This window comes from the organism of the source record quoted next, unplaced genomic scaffold, assembly GCF_019419815.1.
Source record: "Pyrus x bretschneideri cultivar Hongxiangsu unplaced genomic scaffold, Pyrus_bretschneideri_v1 Contig76, whole genome shotgun sequence".
Classification (NCBI taxonomy): domain Eukaryota; kingdom Viridiplantae; phylum Streptophyta; class Magnoliopsida; order Rosales; family Rosaceae; genus Pyrus; species Pyrus x bretschneideri.
This window is the reverse complement of record NW_025999816.1, coordinates 1,167,901-1,189,216: the sequence shown is the minus strand read 5'-3', so window position 1 is coordinate 1,189,216 and position 21,316 is coordinate 1,167,901. Positions and strand designations below refer to the sequence as shown.

Below are 21,316 nucleotides of genomic sequence, written 5' to 3'. Positions count from 1 at the left end.
GTGGTGCTCAACTTGCTGGTACATGTTGCTCATATGTAAAATCTTCTGGGGAAATAAGGACAAAACTTGTTTCCGAGTGTCTTTCTAGTGTTCGTCTGCCCTTAGCATGCTTTTTTAGCTGAGTTGTTACGTTCGTAAAAAAAACTTTGCACCGCCAGTGTCTTCGCATTTATCGTTGCGCTTCTGGATTGGGCAGAATAATGCGTCATAAGGATGACTGCATGCGTCTGAAGGTATAACTTAAGCTTTCGGGTTACAATAACTATTGCCAAAGTTAGCTTTTGAATCTCTGGTAGCTGATTTCCGCATCGATGAAGCTTTTGAACTGTGAAATACAGGTAATTGGGCCCCCAGCTCTTATCATATGAAGGTAGAGCTTATTGCTGCTTCTGATACGGCTGCTCGTCCAGTCAAATCTTGAATCTCCCTTAAAGTAGTGGGGGACTTCATATTCAAGATCACTCGGATTTGCCTTAAATGTGCATCGACGAACCTTGTCCCAAAATGCATGATTTTCTGACAGAGCGAAAGAATCTACCAGAGTTAGATCTTCTTTCATGATCAACTATCTAAACAACGGATGGTCTCCTGGGAGTCCTTTTTGGAAGACTGCTCTAGCTATCGAATTGTTGCATCCGATTATCTTTGCCTTCTCTACTTTGAACCTTTTCACATAATCGGGAAGCGATTCTTTTGGGTTCTTCTTGATGTTGAACAAATGGTATGACTTTTTCTTGATCGAGCGATAGGATAAATATTCTTTGGTGAAAACCAAAGAAAATTCATCGAAACTCTGGATGGATTGTGGCGGCAGGGTGTAAAACCAATCTTGCGCCTCGCCTTGTAGAGTAATGGCGAATATCTTGCACATGAGATCGTTGTTATTTCGATTGAGGATCATTGCGCTTCAGTAGTGCTTTAGGTGTCTCTCCGGGTCTCCATCCCCTTTGAAAGATATGAAATGTGGCATGTTGAACTTGCATGGAAGCTTTGCCTGCTCAATCTTATCCGTGAAGGGTGACCTACTTATGTTGGTCATATCCCATCATAGTGCCTCATTAGTGACCTTATTGCGTTGGAAATCGTGCAATCGCTCGATCATGAACCTTTCTAATTCTTCCTGAATTTGCCTTTATTGGGGTAATAGAGCTTTCGGCTACCCCCGATCATAACCTACTAGTCCAGGCTGCTCTTCTATGTGCTCGGCTCGTTTATGCTGCAGTTGCAGTGCATGTGGTTCGTTCCTAGCAAGTGAAGGAATTCTTCGCAGGCTGCTGGTTGAGCTTGAGTCAGACTGAGTGATTGCTTATCTCTGTCCTTCGTGCTGCCTACTCCGATGTGAGGTAAATGATGCTGATTGTGGGCCTAGCCACGAATGAACATTTCGCCTGAAAGGTTGCTCATGTTAACTATCGGAGTGTGGTCCCAACCGTGAATGTATGTTCATTTGTGGGCCTAGTCAAGAGTGCACGCTCCTACTCGCGCTAAGATAAGAGTATACGCTATCTTGGGGGCCCAATCAGGAATGTACACTGCCCAAACACTCGGTTCATGGCTGGTTAAGTATCTACTTACCGGGACGCTGCTATAGGGGTTCTTCGTCTACCTTTGTCCTACTTTGGGACACTTTGTTTGGGGCACATTGCATCTCGGTGCACTGCAATAACTAATTCACCAAGGTCGTCTGTTATGCGAGGGCGTTTGTCAATTCTATGACTTGTCGAGACAACTGTTGTTCTCCATTTGGGTTGGAAAAGCTTGGAAGGAATGCATCTCCTTGAGCAATGGAAGTGTGGTAGACTCCGGGCTTGAGATTTGATTTGGGAAATGTCAAATCGGTGATAAATGTGGTGAAAATGCCCCTAGTTCAATCGTAGGCCCAGAAATTTGAAGCCGGGATAGTTGAACTAATCTTGGACCGATTTGGGCTGCTTGGAAGGCCACAGGAGCAAACTGGGTCGCGGGAACATGCTGACCATGGGAGCAGGCTAGGCCATAAGAGTAGGTTGGGCCACGGGAGCAAGCTGGGCCATGGGAGTGGGGCTGCTCAGTGTGTAGCACACATGGGTGCAAGGCTAAGGCTCAGCTTGGCAACGCATTGGATTCGCGTCGGGCTTGAGTGGCTCTGGCTGTCTCGCCTTGGGCTTGGGCTCGTGTGGGCTTGAATGGCACTGCTTAGGCCATGGTTGTGGCGCCGAAGGTGGCTGCCATGGTGGGCACCGAGGTGGTTGCCACGATGGTGCCCTGTGGGGGTGGTGTCGCTCCACTCATTATTGTGTTGAGCCCCATAAATCGCCGCGGTCCTAATCCTTGAACGTTGGAATTTCCGTTCATCGAGGTTTTCAAATCTTTTGCCATTGTACTTTTCTTTTACGTTTTATCGAAGAATTTTTAAAAATAAAAATTCCAAGATTTGATGAGGGTTGATGAAATATGTTTTGATTGAGTAATAAATCAATAAATTAGCTAATTATTATAATTTGAAAGAAATAATTTGGGAGTTACCTTTTGGGGAAGATTTGATGAGGGTTGATGAAATATGTTTTGAATTAATACCTATTTTAATCACTTTTGACCTTGATTGGGGGATGATTGTCTACTGCTTGCGCGTAGAAATCCTGGTGTGCCTTAAGGGTCTTGTCTTTTTCATCCAAAAATTCACGTGTGGCCTTCATATTTTTCTTAATTATTTTTTGCTCCACATTATGTTAAATTGAAAAACCAAAAACAAGGGATGAACTAAGTATTTTATTAGTAGCGACTAAATTAAAGTTACATCCAAGAAATATAAAATTACTAAAATTAGAACAACAACCTCCTTCTGGTTTACTTTTAAAAAAAAAAAAAAAACAAACAAAAAGCTCTCCTATGGTTGGTCTCAAAAGAAATCACATAATTATTCAAACATTGGTGAGAAACTCATGTGGTTCATTTCATAAGAAAACTAAACAGTACGTCGCCGACGTTTAAGGGAAAAATGGAGTATTAGGCCACATAGCATGGTGGTCCTGGTTCTCAAAGGGCAGAAAGTCGTCCCGTGTTTGCTCCAAGCCCTGCCAGCTGCTGTTGCGGCTGCTGGTCTTCTGGGGTCGTCATCTCCATGGGTACAACCTGAGATTGAGCTTGTTGCAAGTTCATCATTTCCCCACTGATCGATGGGGGCGGTGGGGATGTTGGTACAACTTGGACTTGACTGCTCCCGCTCCAAGCCAGTTCGTCATTCACTTTCTTCACCTTTTTATTGATCTCCTTCACTGTGTGGTAAACCACCCACCCTAGGTCATTCAGATCCCCCATGTTCAGATCTTGAAGGGACCTCCCAGTCAGGCACTGGCTCATCAGGATTGACATTTCCTTCTTCCGGTTCTCCTTCTTCTGTTTCCTCAGCTGTTCCCTTGTCTTGTCGATTCTCTGCCTCAGAAAAGTCTCCATGTTCAGTTGCTTTTTCGTCTGCTCCATTGACGGCATTTCCCTGAGCTTCGCGTAAGTGCTTTGTACTCCCGAAGGAAATGGCCAAACCTCGGGCTGAGTATCGTTCTGTCCGTAAACGACAGCACATGCCTCAACATCACAAAGGGTAGTGATTTCGCTCATCTTCTTCATAAAACCCTTCTTTCTTTTTTTGCATGTTAGTTTTCGAGTCGTGCGGTTTTGGTTGTAGGCAAGCTTCACCTTCTTTCGAGACATGGTTGCTAGCTAGGGCACAAGGAGATGCCTTAGGGATTGCTTAAGGAGGAGCCCTACGGTTTACTTGCTTGCTTAACCCCAACTCCACTTACTGGTATTTATACTCCTTGTAAGGACCCTCCCCATAAATTTTCTCAGATTTAGTCCACAACAGAAAGTTAATGCTCTTAGGTTGCAAGATATACAAAATATGAGTATAGACCATTGATATGTCTATATATATACACACACACATTGGATGTGAAATTTATGACTGCCAACAAATTTACAATGTGAAATTTGGTGAAGCGAATCATATTAGCAAATTGTGATTTAAATTAAGAAAAAATTGTAAAGCGTGAGTTTTTTGGGTGAGTATTTGATATTATCCACCCTTGGTTTTATATGGAAGGCTTTTCTATAAATTTCCATGCATGCATGAACATTCATGCATTAGGACACAAATTTTTTCGTGGCTCATTCATTCATTGAAAGAATGTTATTATGTCAAACTTTGGTAATTATCATTAACAAGGTAAATCTAGCACCCTCTTTTTGTTGATAAGGATGAGAGTTCCATTCCAAACATCACGACAACATACCTACCCAATAAATAACAAATACATAAAAAATTAAAAAAATAAAAATAAATAAAAAAATTGTATGCAGACGGTCTTTAAAATTCAATTTTGTGAATTGAGCGGCCAAGAAATTTTTTTTTTTTTTCTTTAATGAAAGGTAAAATTCATAACCAGCACTTACGAACATAAACAAAGGCTCATAAACACAACAAAAAACATACAAAAGATGGGCCTCCAAGACAACAACCCAACCCGAGGGTCGAGCCCGAAAAGGAAAAGCACAGAAACTACACAAACTAAACCCTAGCCTCCTGGCCCGTCGTGGCCAAAGTATGCCATGGTGACCACAAGCCAGCTTCCCAACCAACACCGAAGGTGAAACCCAACCAAGCCCTAACAAAAAAAAAAAGACGATGTCCTCAATCAAGCTCCACAATCAATATGCCGCCACCAATGGTAGAAAACCTAGGAGGCAGTTGGTGGATCAACTAACAGTGCCAAGACCAACACACAAGTGGAAGGTGGTGGTGCAAACACCCAAGCAGAAGCTTTGCGTACCTTCCGATAAAGCCGTTGAAAACGGCGGAATAAGGTGGAAGCAAATCGTTCCAAAGTGAAATCGAGAGAGGCCGAACCCAAGTGGGAGAGAAAGAAGAAGAAAAGAGTGAACGCATGGAGGGGGAAAGGCAGTGGGGGGAAGAAGAGAAGGGAGATCGAAAAAAGAAATTTTCTGATTGGAGCAAGGAAGGGTTAAATGGAAGAACAAAGGCTGGGAAACAGAGGGGAAAACTAGGAAAAGCAAAAGAAAATGGGCTGCCACCAACCTTGGCTAGAGCTAAGGCCGGCGGCTAGACTGAAAGCCGGGATTGGAAACACTCGCACAGGGTGAGAAAAGCTCTCAAGTTGAGAGAACAAAGCCTCGTCGATGAGTGGTCAAGATTAGTAATAGCATCCATCATGAAATTGGCTAATTCTCAAAAAATGTGGTGGCATGAAGCCAATCAGAAACTGAGTACAAAATAGCTGATGCTAGAAATGATTCATTTAAGCGACAAAATGATCGAATAAGGATCGGTCACTTAGTACTACTGTGTAGTATATTCCTATTTACTGGTAAGCGAAAGGTTTTAGGTTCAATTCTCGTCAAATGAAAAGTTGAACCACATTATTGCTAGCCTATTATGAGGCTTAGCCCACTCCCTCACCCCTTTAGACCTACTCCAACCATTAGACTAAAACTTAAATTTTAGGTTCCACACCTATCCCAATTTGCTCCAACCCTTTGGCCAAATATGAGCTTTAAACCAAAGCTCATTTCTAGAGCAAATTTATGTCAAAATTCCTTCTCGATTAGTGGGATGGCCCACCATATGTGTATTTTTTTTTTAATTTTGTATATATAAATTTATTGAATCCAACAATTAAAATTTGATTTGATCCGATCCAATAGCAAAAAAATATATATAGATATCTAATGGTCCAAATTTAAATCCAACGGCTAAAATAATAAAAAGAAAACATTTCATGTGTATCATATTTTTTCATAGTGTTCGACGAGTATCATGATGTAAATTTAATAATTTTTTAATATTTATCGAAATCTAAATATTTTTAAGTTAAAATGTTCATAATATTAAATAGCTCAACGAAACACAAGTTAATTAACAAAAGACATAGTAACACGGGTAACATTGATCAAAATAGCAAACCAACCAAGTCAACATTGATCGAGTGTATGGACAGCACAGGTGCATGCAATCACTTCCATACCGGTTGCATGATCCTCTTCTTCTTTTTTTAAAGATGAACACAAAAATATGAACTTCAAAAGGAAAAGAAAACAATGCAATGCAACAATCAACTAACACGAAACTTAATTTGACAGTCTGTACGACATTTGAAGTACCAATCTGAAACACCACTCGATTCTTTTCCTCATCGCAAGTCCTGGGAACAACACTTCCAGTACCTCTCTCCACAAAATCAACGGATCCCTAATTTCTCTGAGCAACAAACAGTACACAAATTAAAATTCCCAAACTTAAGCACTCCACAACTAAAATGGGTCAAATTCTTTGCTTCCATAAATCTCCAGGAAACAAATATAAAACCAAGTGAGAAAAATGAAAAAGGTATCATACCATTGAATTTGCAGTGGCATTGGACAAGTTTATGGTCGATAATTTCTTCACCGTAGGTTATATCAGCTCCATATTCAGCAGCTAGTAATCGAAATTAACGGCAAAGTTCCCTAATCAATTTTGAAGAAATTTTTACGTAAATAACAGGAACTAGAAGGTTAACTTTTCACTGAAATTCAAGCAAAAAATAGAAAAGATAGAAGAGAGGGCCTACTGACAACGCGAACCATGGGGGCGAGGACAAGTTTGTTGCCGTACTCCATCTTCTTGGGCCCCGTCGGATACTTGGATGATCTGGATGAACAGAGATCCCAGCCGGTTCTCATCTCATCAAATCTTAAGGATCGAAAGATACAGATTGTTGAAATGTGATCCAATGATTACAAATAAAGAGTTCACTAAAAATAATAATAATTATAACCGTTGAATCAAATTTCAACAATCAAAATCTCCAAATCCTTAGAACTTGATGGGGAAGATCCGACTGAAATCTCTGTCCGATCTGAATGGCCTTGACCAGGAGAGGAGACCCTGCTCCTATTTGCAGGAGAATCCGCAGGACCAAACTTAATTACTGTCTTCATTTTCTAAAATTATTCATTTTTTTTAACTATATTTCATTATTTTCTTCTTATCCAAAATATTGTTCATTGTTTTATTTGGTCCAAAATATTGGGGCTTTTTACAGTTAAGCCTTTCATAACATTCAACTACTTAGAACTTATTTTTATAACAAATTACATGTCGGTTTTGACTAATGCGACATAAGAATGTATTTGTCTCATTATGAAGCTACTCATTAATTCATCTCGCATCTCATATCGCCCTATTCTGCTCTAAATAAGATAAGAAACCTCACTTTCATCTAATAGAACACAAGAATAGTCACTTTTGCTTGATCGAGGTGTCTCATATTCCCATGTTAACCTCATTTAATAAATTTATGATCTCTTAACATATACTTAAACTAAGAGCATTTGTTGAATTTTTAAAAACTTAACCCAATATCTTTATTTTTTTTTTTTTAGTACATTGATATGTTTACATTAAAGGGAGGGAGTGTTCGGCTAAGCCATACAATGGGCAACCTAATTTGGTATCGAATTTGTGATCCACGATATTCGAACCTAAGACCTCTCACTTTCAAGTGAAGAGGAATACCACCAGATCGTACTACTGAGAGACAATCCTATATCTTTTTTATTATATATAGTATACATTCTTTTTATATTCTCCTTCCCTTTCTATGAGAAATAGAAACTTGTAGGACGTCTAGACCGACACCCCAATCAAGTAGTTCTTTATGCAAAGTATGTTGATGAGTCGATATAATATTATATATTTTACTTTATTCTTAGTATTAATTTATTAGTTATTTTGTGAGATTTTTGATACTTTAAATTATATTTCCAATGTAGGACATTCGACTTCCTCTTAAGAAAAGTGTGGTCAAACAGATGAATTTGGAGTGATTCCAATTGTTGGAGTATGTTTTTGAGTCTTTCAGCTTGATCGTGTCAAAATTTCAGATTTTTCTACCAAGCGGTTTGTTTATGGCAATGAAATAAAGGTTTAGTGCATAGTGCTGTCAAAGTGACGTTTCTTGCTTATTTGGGCTTTTGACGTCCAAGATGATGTCTTTTGGGTTCGGGGCCTTCTGCAATTATGTTTAGGACATCACAAGCTTTAATTCTAGCCATTTTGGACCTGTTTTGGATCCCTAAAGATCCAGAAACGTGACTACTTTTCGGCTTAGCAGATTTCCCAAAGTTAGAATATGAATGTATTTCCTAGTTATCTTGTTCTATTATGTTTCCTAGTTTTTAGAAGATCTTTTCTAGTACGGATGTTATTTTTTGGTGGTATAAATAAGACTTTTTAGTCATTAGGGTTCTTAAAAAGGGGAGAACAACGCATTATTTTAGAGAATTCGGCTTAGAGAGCTTTTGGCTATTTACAAGGTGTTTTATATCCTTATTTTTAATAATATTTTGTTTTATGATTGTTCCTAACTAATTTCCGTTTGCTAGGGCAAGGCCACGAGCCTGAGTAAGAATATGTAGTTTCTTTTCAATTTGCTTATGATAGTATACATGTAGGTTTTGAATTATTAATCATCGTGTTTAAACTATCTAATTGTCTTAATGCTTGATCACCATTAAGATATTTAGAAAAGTAATTTGATGCAATTTTGGTCAGAGGTCGGTCCCTGAAATTGACGAAGGCTTCTTATGGTTAATATGTGCAAGTTCGCTTATAATGAATACCACGTCTTAAAGGTTGTATGGTTTTTTTAAAAGGTTTCACAAAACTAAATGAGCCGTGCATGTTTAGATTTGATTTGAATATCACAAACAAAGATTGCAAGTTTGCTATAAGCTCCATGTTGACGTCCAAGTAGACACATATTAGGAAAACCTAACTTTCAAAATATGGGTGTGTAAGTCATAAGTAATTGGAAGAATTACGTAAGATTGTTATGATGACAGCGGAAGCCTAGTGCATTTACAATTTAACTTTCAAAAACCCTTTTTTTTTTTAGTTTATTTTATTTTGTCGATTTTTTTAGTTATTTCTATTAAATTCGTTTTTATTATTTTAAATCATAAAATCACCTTTTTCTCAAACTTTGATTTAAATAATTAATTAAACTATGCTAGAGGCAACTATACTACGATTACCTTGTACTCTTGCAAGTATTTTTTATCTCTACTTTTGTAGATAGTAAAAATCTTATGATATGTTAATCTGAAAAACCACAAAAAAAAAAAAAAAAAATCATTAACAATGGATGAACTGCATATTTTATTAATAGCGACTAAATTAAAGTTACATCCATCAAATGTAAAAATTACTGAAAATAAAACATCCTCTTTCTCGTTTACTTACTTAAAAAATCAAACAAAAAACTCTCCTTGTGGTTGATCTAAAAAAACACTGGATAAATGAAATCACATAATTATTAAATTAAAACACTGCGGAAACACCATGTGGTTCATATCATACGAAAACAAAACAGTACGTCGCCGACGTTTCAAGGGTAATATGGAGTATTAGACCACAGAGCTTGGTGGTTCTGGTTCCCAAAGGGCAGAAAGTCGTCCCCGGTGTTTGCTCCAATTGCTGCCATCTGCTGTTGCAGCTGCTGGTCTTGCAGGGTCATCATCTCCATCGGTGCAGCTTGAGACTGAGTTTGTTGCATGTTCATCGTTCCACCACTGATCGCTGGTGGTGGCGGCGGTGTTGGTACTAGTTGGACTTGATTACTCCCGTTCCAAGTCAACTCGTCATTCACTTTCTTCACCTTTCTATTGATCTCCTCCACTTTGTGGTCAACCACCCACCCTAAGTCATTCAAATCCCCCACGTTCAGATCGTGTAGGGACCTCCCAGTTAGACACTGGCTCATCAGGATTGACATTTCTTTCTCCCGGTTCTCCTTCTTCTGTTTCCTCAGCTGGTCCTTTGCCTTGTCAATCCGCTGCCTCAGAAAAGTCTCCATGTTCAGCTGCTTTTTGGTTTGCTCCATTGAGGGCATTGTCCTGAACTTCGCGTAAGTGCCCTGTACTCCCGAAGGGGATGGCCAAACCTCAGGCTGAGTATCGTTCTGTCCATAAACGACAGCACATGCCTCAACATCACAAAGGGTAGTGATTTCGCTCATCTTCTTCATAAAACCCTTCTTTCTTTTTTTGAATGTTAGTTTTCGAGTCGTGTGGTTTTGGATGTAGGCAAGCTTCACCTTCTTTCGGGACATGGTTGCTAGCTAGGGCACAAGGAGATTCCCTAGGGTTTGCTTAAGGAGGAGCCTTACAGTTTACTTGCTTGCTTAACCCCAACTCCACTGAGTGGTACTTATACTACTTACAAGGACCCCCCTCCTAAATTTTCTCAGATTTAGTCCACAACAGAAGTTAATACTCTTAGGTTGCAGGATATATAAAAATCAGTAGAGACCATTTTGATATCTGTATACATTGGATGTGAAATTTATGACTGCCAACAAATTTACAATGTGGAATTTGGTGGAAGGAATCGTATTAGCAAAGTAGCAACTAGTGATTTAAATTAACAAAAAATTGTAAAACGTGAGTTTGTTGGATGATTATTTGATATTATCCACTCTTGTTTTTATATGGAAGGCTTTTCTATAAATTTCCATGCATGCATGAACATTCATGTATTTGGACACAGATTTTTTCGTGGCTCATTCATTCATTCATTGAAAGAATTTAATTATGTTTAACTTTGGTAATTATCGTTAACAAGGTAAATTTATCACCCTCTTTCTTGTTGATACGGATGAGAGTCCAATTACAAAGAACACGACAACATACCTACATACCCAACAAACAAACAAATATAGAAACATGTTTTGATGCAAATGGTCTGTGAAATACAATGAATTGAGCAGCCAAGATTAGTTAAACATCCACAAAGAAATTGGCTAATTCTCAAAACATGTGGAGGCATGTAACTAATAAAAAATTTGGAGGAAGAAATTTAAGATTACTAAGGAATTTTAAAATGACGGAAATTTTTTTTTTTTTTTTTTTAGGATTTTGTAAATTTTCTTGTTTGGTTAACCTAACACTATGTTTGGATGAGGGAAATAAATATGGAATTTTGGTAAAAGTCAGAATTTATAAATTAACAGGCACCAATTCTCTTGTTTGGATTCATAAGCATAGAAATTTAGAATTTCCGCATGGAAAAAAAACTTGAAATTTGGGACCTCCAAATCCCAAGTTCAAATTCCATATAAATAGGTGTCATTTCTTAATTTCTATGATTAAGAGTTTTAAAAATAACAAATTATGTACTCAATTCCATTGTTCTTTTAGGTTAACCAAACAAGAAAATTTACAAATTCTAGAAAATAAAATCTCGTCATTTCAATTTCCGTTATTTTTAAATTGCTTAGTAATCTTAAAATTCTTCCCCCAAACATAGTGTAAAAGAACAATGAAATTTGAAACGAAATTTGATATTTTTAAACTCTCACTTACACTATGTTTGAATGAGGGAAATATAAATTGGAATTTGGATAAAAGTCAGAATTTATAAATTGACATATACCAATTCCCTTGTTTAGATTCATAAACATAGAAATTTAGAATTTCCGCGTGAAAAAAAAACTAGGAATTTGGAATCTCCAATTCCCAAGTTTAAATTTCATGTAAATATGCGTCATTTCCCAATTTCTATGATCGAGAGTTTAAAAATAACAAATTATGCATTCAATTCCATTGTTCTTTTAGGTTAACCAAACAAGAAAATTCACAAATTCTAGAAAATAAAATCTAGTCATTTTAAAATTTCTTAGTAATCTTAAATTTCTTCATCCAAACATAGTGTTATGGAAATTCGGAAATGACCCTATTTACATGGAATTTAAACTAATTGGAGATCCCAAATTCCATATTTTTTTCCACGCGAAAATTCTAAATTTCTATATTTATAAATCCAAACAAGAGAATTGGTGCATGTCAATTCATAAATTCTAACTTTTATCAAAATTCTAATTTTATTTCCCTCGTCCAAACATCATAAGTGCAAAATAGCCAATTTTAGAAATGATTAATTTAATCCTCAAGGGAATCGAGAAAGGACTGTTTCTTTTTTAGAATTTTTTTTGTTCTGCGTCTTCTCTCTAATGCATATCTCCTTTGTACTCTGAAAACCCTAAAACCTATTTTTGGAAACTTTATTTATTTATTTTTTTTAGTAAAAAAAAAAAGCTCTCTTGGTAAACATTGGATTTGATCTCAAGGGTGGAGTTAAATTGACGTTCTTTTCTTCATGTTTTAATCTTAATCCATGATATAAAATCTAATGGTGAATGATTATGAATCCGTTGTTACATGGTGACCATTATACTTCCATGTCAAATAGCTCAACGAAGCACGAGTTAATTACCAGAAGACATAGTAAAATGCTTAACATGGATCAAAGGTAGACATACGAAGCACATTTCAATCGAACGAATAAACTTAGGATGAATATGATATATTTGTTCCCTTGTCGGAGGTAATGCCGATTGCAAGTAGTTTAATCCATTTCTACTGTCGTTAAATATTACATTTTGCAATGAGAGCAAATAATGGCGGGCAGCCATGCATGATCATACACGCAGACTGAACATCCTAAAATGTGAAAGACGAAACATTTGTTATTGTTACCTCAGTGCAAAGCTTTGCCCCTCGTCTGTTCGTCCGTAGGCCTTCAAAAGAGTGAAAAATAACCGTCTCAGTTCTCTGCAGGCGACACCTCAGATTCAGCAGCTAGTAAATAACATGAAAGAAGGTTAATTTTTCACTGAGCAAAAGATGGAAAACAAAGAAGAGAGCATTCACAATGATAGAAAACAAAGAAGAGATCGAGCACTCACAACGCGAACAATGGGGGCGAGGACAAGTTTATTTTCCTAGTCCTCCGTCGACGTGTTGTCGGTATTAAGTATACAAGTCAGCAATACAGTTAGTAAGTTGGTTAGAGTAGTTAGGCTTTCCCTTATAAAAACAGTTGTGTAACCTTCATATTCTACCAATCAATACAAAAGCATATTTCTCTCTCTAAATCTATCTCTCTCTAAAACTCTCTGTGTTGATCTTTCTTCTCTTCATCTTTCTTCTTGATTTTCTTTCAATTCCCAAACATTACAATCTAGTTAACATGGTATCAGAGCCACCAAGGCTCACGCCATGGATCTTGGTGGTCGATTCCTCTTCCCTCATTACTTTCTATCTTTCTTCATTACTTTCTATGTTTTCCGCGTATTTGATCCCAATATGCTTCCGTATTCATAGTACTTATTGACCAGACCATCTTCGTGGGTCCTTGAGGGAAGCTGATCTGCAGCTTTTAGAGAAAACCCCACCAACATTTCTCACTCAGGTTCTGCTCAGTCTTAGTTTTCTCAGTGCTTGCTGCTAAGGTTGTTGCTCGAGATGAAAGATTGCAATCGCACTGAAGCAGTAGGTTTCATAGGCGAAGCTTGAATTGTTGGAGTGAAAGGAAAACCATGGTTGCTGCTAGTTGGTAGATTGATTCACCAAGGTTTCTGGTTTGCTTCCTGTGTTCTTTGGCTCAAGGTTGAAGTTCTTTTCAGGTTCTTGATTTCTGGTTTTCACAGTGCACATAATATGTTTGATTAAATGTTTTAGTACGAAAATGTTCGCTATTTTGTTAATTAGTAAGGCCGATAGCCAAAGAGTGGTATATTGAATTTACACTCCATTTGTTCATCTTTCTTATGAGTCTTTTCTGGGATATTAGTGTGATATTTGGGATATTTGGATTCAAGATTGGTCATTGCTTCAAGATTAGTGTTTGTGATATTTGGGATATTTGGCTTGGTGCTGTGACTGCACCTGCTTCGCTTTCATCAATCCATTCGCTGTAGACGTCTATTGGTTCAGATAAAGCTGTGATGGTGGTGCTGAAGTTTTCTTGGCATATTCTACAAGAAGCTTTCCCAATCAAGTTCTTTATGTCAATACGACATTCAACACTAGTGTCATGGCTGCAGAAGAGATAGTTGAGGACGGTATTAAGCTTGTCATTCCACTTCTTAGGAGGCGGTTTTGCTGATGACTTCCTATTTCCCATTGCTCAAAATGTTTTGGAAATCAATGAAGAAGGAACAAACTTGGTAATTGACTCTCTGCATGTTTTGGATGTATTGCAAAATATAGTATTCCCTTACTGTTCCAGCAATTCTGTCTTGAATGGTGGAGATTAAAACCTGCAAAAGCGATGCCAAAAATAGGAAACTGAAGGATCCTGAAATTGGACCCCCGAGAGCTGACTGTGGATGCTGCTGAAGCATAGATTGTGTTGACTGATGAATGGAAGCTTGTTCAGGAGTTAATTGAGGAGTTTGTGCAATATGTTTTCTTATCACAACCTATAATGTCGAGTCTAACCAACTCAATTATTAACATGAATCTACAGTAAGTCCGGTTATACGATGAAGTTAGAAGAAGTTAATGGTAAATCTCACGAAGGGTAATTCCATGTTATGAATAGGTAGGCAGTGTTGTGAATTGGTAAATCTACAAAGGGCGATCCCCTGGACATTAGTATAATGTAGTTTAGCATTGGCAGAAAGCCATTAGAAATGGACATGAAGCCATTAGTACTTGAAGATTGTTGGCACGAAGCCATTAGAAGTTGAAATTTGTTGGCACGAAGCCGTTAGTAATTAGTTTTGATTGTGGGCACGAAACCATTGTTAAAAGAAGTTGTTGACGGTAAATCCCACGAAAGGTAATTCCGTAAGAAATTGTTATAACCGGCATGAGGATGTGTTACAATTTTATAAGAGGCTGCTTCTCTATTTGGTTTGCAGTAGCTACAGAGGTGTACACATCAGTTTGTGGGGCTGAAATTCTTTGGAAATAACTAATATGAAATTGCACAGTTTAATGATGCCAATCAATGCTGGAGAAGTTAGAGTCAATAACAAAGAGAAGCTAAACAATGATGGACAGGTTAGAGGCAAAACCAATGCGATTTTTAAAGATTCTCATGCAATTGCTGAAGTCATAGCCTAGGTTGATAAGTTCGCAGAGAGGGTTACTGCTTTGGAAGTGGCTGCGGCTGGCGAGACCAAGGTTTTTGATAAGGAATTTGGTGTGTCAATAGAGTTGCTCATGAGACTTTGCTGTGGGATTGCAAGATTGCAGATGGTTCAACATTGTGTTTAGTGATTGTAGATGTTCTTCCAATCTCAAACTGGGTTTCCCAATTGAGATTGAAGGGGAGCATTAAGTATACAAGTTAGCAATACAGTTAGTAAGTTGGTTAGAGTAGTTAGGTTTTCTCTTATAAAAATAGTTGTGTAACCTTCTTTCTACCAATCAATACAAAAGCATATTTCTCTCTCTAAAACTCTCTGTGTTGATCTTTCTTCTCTTCATCTTTCTTCTTGATTTTCTTTCAATTCCCAAACATTACAATCTAGTTAACAGTCGGATGATTGAATGATATGGATGGCCTTGACCAGGAGAGGAGGCCCTGCTCCTTTTTTCAGGGTAATATCCGTACGCAGTACATACACACAGTAAAGAAAACAAATTGATCAATGCACCTAGCAAAATTTGATTAGTGCACCATTTTATTCAATGTCTCGTTTTTTTAATTTTGTTGGTTAAACATTTGTTCCTTTTAATACTTTAATTAAAAAAAATTGATAATTTTATCAGAGGTATATTTGCTTATATTGGTACATTTAATTACCTATAATATTGGTACATCTGATTTTATGGTATATTTGTATTTCTGATATATTTTGTTTATTGGTACATTTAAAATCTAACGTACCAAAAGGCACGTTTATTTTCAAATGTAGCATAAGTTTTATATACATTTTTTCTTATGTAATTATCTGTAAAATTTTAACAAATTAATGAAGTTTATGTATGAAGGGATTAATGACTTTTTTTAATGACGAAAGAGACTAATAAAATATAAAAACATAAATAAAAAGTTACTTTTGTTTAGTGATAGTGAGGAATTAGTTAAATTTATATTTTTAATAAGGCACAAATTAAAATTTTCTAAATTGTAACAATTCAAAGTATCAAAATCTCATTAAAAAAATTACCAAAAATAATAAGAATAAGGTAAAATATATAATATAAAATTGACTCAACAAGTAGCTTCTCTGTCTGAGGGATTCCTTGGACCAATTCTCCAAGATCTTACCAAAATGTCTCCTTCATACTCTTATCCAACCCCACTTGAGGTGTATACAAACTAATTACATTGAGGAGTTCTTGTCCTAGCATAATTTTGATTTCTATAATTCTATCCTTGACCGTCTTAACATCTACAACATCTTTTGTTAGTTTTATCCACGATGATGTCAACATCATTTCTCAATCTGTTTGTACCCGAATACCAAAGTTGTATTCGAGATCTTTCTTCTTAAGACCAACCCACTTAGTTTCATCGAGGCACATAATGTGGAGCCAAAAATAATCAAGAAAATTATGGAAGTGACACATGGACTTTTGGGTAAAAAGACAAAATTACCCTCGAGGCACACCGAGATTTCCACGCGCAAACAGCAGACAATAATGGCTCAATCAAGGAAGAGTCAGGTGATCAAAATGGTATTTATTCAAAACCCTTTCATCACTCCTCATCAAATCCTCACTCAAAAGGTAACTCCCAATATCCTTATTCTAATTGGGATTAATTACCAAATTAATTGCAAAATATTATTTGACATAATATCTTGCAATTATATTCAAAAAACCACCATAAGCGGCCGGTCCCTATTTCTCCAAATAGGGCCAGCCACACCCCTATATATAGTCTCATTTTTCTCCAAGCACTGCACCACACGGTCATACGCAGAGCACTAGCACTTCTCCAAGCAATGAGCCATACGGCTCGCCTAGCACTGCGCCACAGCGCCTCAATCCGCAGCCCCAGCCACACAGCTGCCCTTGGCTCTAGCCAAGTCGAGCAACCCAAACAGTAGTCTCTGCCACAACACTTCTTGGCCCATGTCGAACCCACTTCTGGCCCCTGCTAGCTGACATGCCACACCACCCCAACGATTGCCTCGCGACAGCACTATCCAAGAAGAAGACATGGAAAATTAAATTTTTCTTACCTCGAAGCACCGCGGAAAAGACAAAGAAAGCAACGAAAGACGGTCCTTTGCACGGGCAAGTGTAGAAGATTGCTAAGGGAGGGAGAACAAATATCCTCTAGCTTTCTCTCTCTTGTAAAGTAGAATAAATTGCTCTCTGAAGTTGATTTAATCATCTACTTAAGGTAGACTTAAATAGACTTTAGAAGTGATTTATTCCCCTTTCCTAGAATGATCTAATTTCCAACTAATGTGGGAATATACATCAAAATAGGAAACAATCTTACGTTTCCTAAAGTAAGGGAAGATCTCTATACCTACTGCCCTTTCCTGCGAGTAGCCCAACAGGTGTGGGGGCATTTGTGGAGCCAAAAATAATCAAAAAAATTATGGAGGCAACACGTGGACTTTTGGGTAAAAAGACAAAATTACCCTCAAAGCACATCAGAATTCCCACGCGCAAGCAACGAACAATAACGGCTCAATCAAGGAAGAGTCAAAGGTGATCAAAATGGTATTTATTCAAAACCCTCTCATCAATCCTCATCAAATCCCCACGCAAAAGGTAATTCCCAATTTCCTTATTCTAATTGGGATTAATAACCAAATTAATTGCCATATATTATTTGACATAATATCGTGCAATTATATTCAAAAAATCACCATAAGTGGCCAGTCCCTGTTTCTCCAAATAGGGCCAGCCACACTCTTATATATAGTCTCATTTTTTCTCCAAACAGCTAAGTCCATTCTCTCCCTAAATTCTCTAAACATTTTCTCTCTCAAATTCTAATTTTGGCATCGGAGATTCTTCGGCCAAAGCCCCCCTATTCATTGTGGGCGCATGAGGCCCTTAGCTTTGATCTTAGGTGTTATTATTTTGCAGGTGCATTTTTATCAAAAGAAAAGAAGGTGGAAATTTGCATCCACACATAATACTTATCATTCTCCTAACCATTCATTCTACTACTTCCATAGATTTTTCCCATTTACATTCCTAAATGCATTCTACTCTCTTGAATCCTACCATCATGTCCTAACTTCTTTGGCCTCACCCATCCAGTAAGATTAAATACTTCTTTTGCATGTCTTGGGTAAAGTTGATGCTAGTAAATACTTCCAAACAACTTTGAGTGGAGTCATTCAAACAGAAGTTTTTACAGTGCCTTTTCTTGTTTGACACTGCATCTGTGTGCCGATGGAGATACAATGGCCATTGTGCCCGAGCCACACAGCGTGTCGCGTACGAGTGACAACCTCGTTTTAGCGCAATTTTGTTTAGGAATCATATCATAAGGATTCAACGTGAAGATAAAAATGTTGGCTATCAACTACCCAACGCACTCCATCTCCTCCTTTATTTAGGCTTAGAACTGCCAATGTAAGATAAACTTGCCTACAATAGAAGCATTGATCATATATCATATCTTTTTTTCTTTTTCTTTTTTTTTTTTGTTTTTGTTGAATAAATTGTACTTCTAACAATGACTAAAATTATTCAATTTCTTTCTTAAACCTTTTTGACATTCTTTTGCTATATAGATCAGATAAAGTTGATTTAAGGGTTGAAGTTCTCCTTCAACTTCTATGAGAAATATAAACTCATCTTTCACAATTTTATTGGATTCTAGAACAACACCTATTTGAAGTAATTCTTAATTCAAAGTAATTTAAATTGGAAATAATATAAAGGAAAGAACTGCATATTTTATTAATAATGACAAATTAAAGTTACATCCATGAAATGTAAAAGTTAATAAAATTAAAACATCCAACACCCTGTAAAGTTATTAAAACATTGTAGAAACTTTATGTGGTCATATCAAAAGAAAACAAACTAGTACATCACCGATGTTCAAGGGTAAAATGGCGTATTGGACCATATAGCATGGTGGTAATGGCTCCCAAACGACAAAAACTCATCCCAAGTTTTGGCTTCAAGCCCCACCATCTGCTGATGTTGCTGATGGTCTTGTTGGGTCATCATCTCCATGAGTGCTGCCTGAGCTTGCTGCATGTTCATCATTCTGCCGCTGATCGCTGGTGGCGGTGATGTTTTTACTACATGGCTTTGATTGTTCGTTCTGAGCCAGCTCGTCATTCACTTTCTTCATCTTTCTATTTATCTCCTCCACTTTGTGATCAATCACCCAGCCTAGGTCATTCAGATCTTCCATGTTAAAACCCTGCAAGGACCTCCCAGTCAGACACTTGCTCATCATGATTGACATCTCCTTTTCGTGATTCTCCTTCTTCTGTTTCCTCAGCTGGTCTTTTGTCTTCTCGATCTGCTGCCTTAGAAAAGTCTCCATGTTCAGCTGCTTCTTAGTCTGCTCCATCGACGGCATTGTCTTGAACTTCATGTAAGTGCGTTGGACTCCCGCAGGGGATGGCCAAACCTCAGCTTGAGTATCATGTTTTCCATAAATGATAGCACATGCCTGAACATCACAAAGGATAGTGAGTTCAGACATCTTCTTCAGTAGTCCCTTCTTCCTTTTCTTGAATGTCAATTTTCGAGTTTGGTCATTTTGGATGTAGGCAAGCTTCACTTTTTCTCTAGTCATTGTGACTCGCTGCAAACTAAGGCACAAGGAGGAGCCCTGGTGTTTGCAAACTAGGGTGTAAGAAGGAGCACTACGGTTGCTTGCTAACTTGCTTGCTTTAACCCCACTGACTGGTATTTATATTACATGCAAGGACCTTCCTTATAAATTCTTTCAGATTTAGTCAGAACAGAAATTTAATGCTCATAGGTTGTAGAATGTATATACAAAAATCAATAGGACATCTTGTTATGCATATACATTGGATGCAAAATTTATGACGGCCAACAAATTTACAATGTGGAATTTGAGGAATGGATCGATTAGCATATTTTGATTTAAATTAAGAATATTTGTTAACCGTGAGTTGGTTGGATGAGTATTTCATCTTATCCACTCTTTGTTTTATATAGAATGGTTTCCTGTAAATTTTTCTTGCATACATGATTATTCACGTATTAGGACACAATTTTTTTTCCGTGGCTAATTCATTCTTTGAAAGAGAGTTATTATGTCTAACTTTAGTAATTCTCATTAACAAGGTAAATCAGACACCCTCTTTCATGTTGATAAGGATGAGAGTTCGATGATAAAGAGAAATCCTGAACACAAAAACATATCTAATCCCTAGAATGAATAAATATAACTGAAAATATGACTTTAATTAGTCTCTAAAATTTATTTTTCTTCGCATAAAACCCAACATAAGTTTTTTACTGGAATAAAACTCATTGACTAGATTCCACATCAACAAATTCATTAATTATATTTGATTTTACACATTTAAAAAATTTCGATGCCCAAAACACCCTGATTTGAATGTTTGATTTACACACTTAATTCCATACAAATTGTAAGGGAGAATTAATCATTTTACAAAAATAAAAAATAATAATAAATTCATTGCATAATATATAATAACAAAAAAACATGCCTAATAAATGTAGTAATACATGCTTAGTTAAGTCAATAAAATTATATTTTACATATAAATGTAGGTAAATTATTTCACACACACACACACATATATATATATAACAACAAAAAAAAACATGCATGATATACATAAAAATTCATGCAAAATAATTTACCTACATAATAAAGCAAACCCAAATATATGCAAAATAATATACCTACATAAGAAAATGTTATTATTTTATTCAATACTAGTTTACCTATTATTTGTACATATAATAATAAAATGTGCCCAATATATATGATGATACATGCAAGATAAAATACCTGCATAATGAAGAAATGTTATTTGATTCAAAATTAATTTACTTACAAAATAAAGCAATTGTATTTTATTCAAGATTAATTTACCTATTATTTGTACATATATTTTATAACAATAAAATGTGCCAAATATATGTAATAATACATGGAAAATAAATTACCTACAAAATAAAAGAATGCTATTTGATTCAATTTACCTACAAAATATATGTTATTTGCTCATAATAAATTTAAATATAGGTAGATTAATTAGTTTAATATGTTTGATCATATATATAGTACCGTGCATGTATATGTGTGTGTGTATATATATATGTGTGAACATATAGTAGTATTATATATATAGGTAAACTATATATATAGTACTACTATATGTTCATATAGGTAAACTATATATGTGTACATATATATATATTAAGTTTATGGTAGTAATATATACATTTGAAGTATATATGTGTGTGTTAGGGGTAATAATATGTGCAATAATTATATTTTTTTTATTTTATTGTAATTAAGGTGAGTAATAACATTTCT

At 36.5% G+C, this 21,316-nt stretch overlaps 3 protein-coding genes across 3 annotated transcripts; all 3 read right to left on the bottom strand.

Annotated features, from left to right (window-relative positions):
* Window positions 1-2,889: 2,889 nt before the first annotated feature.
* Window positions 2,890-3,687, bottom strand: LOC103955593 (agamous-like MADS-box protein AGL80). The gene has a single exon (XM_009367496.2). The coding sequence runs from the start codon at window positions 3,685-3,687 to the stop codon at window positions 3,016-3,018; it is 672 nt and encodes a 223-aa protein (XP_009365771.1). The 3' UTR covers window positions 2,890-3,015.
* A 5,250-nt stretch (window positions 3,688-8,937) lies between these two features.
* Window positions 8,938-10,250, bottom strand: LOC103955592 (agamous-like MADS-box protein AGL80). The gene has a single exon (XM_048574865.1). It carries the CDS (start codon window positions 10,143-10,145, stop codon window positions 9,423-9,425), a length of 723 nt encoding a protein of 240 aa, XP_048430822.1. The 5' UTR covers window positions 10,146-10,250; the 3' UTR covers window positions 8,938-9,422.
* Window positions 10,251-18,934: 8,684 nt separating this feature from the next.
* Window positions 18,935-19,564, bottom strand: LOC103955591 (agamous-like MADS-box protein AGL80). Its single transcript, XM_009367493.1, has one exon. The coding sequence runs from the start codon at window positions 19,562-19,564 to the stop codon at window positions 18,935-18,937; it is 630 nt and encodes a 209-aa protein (XP_009365768.1).
* Between the last annotated feature and the right edge of the window lie 1,752 nt (window positions 19,565-21,316).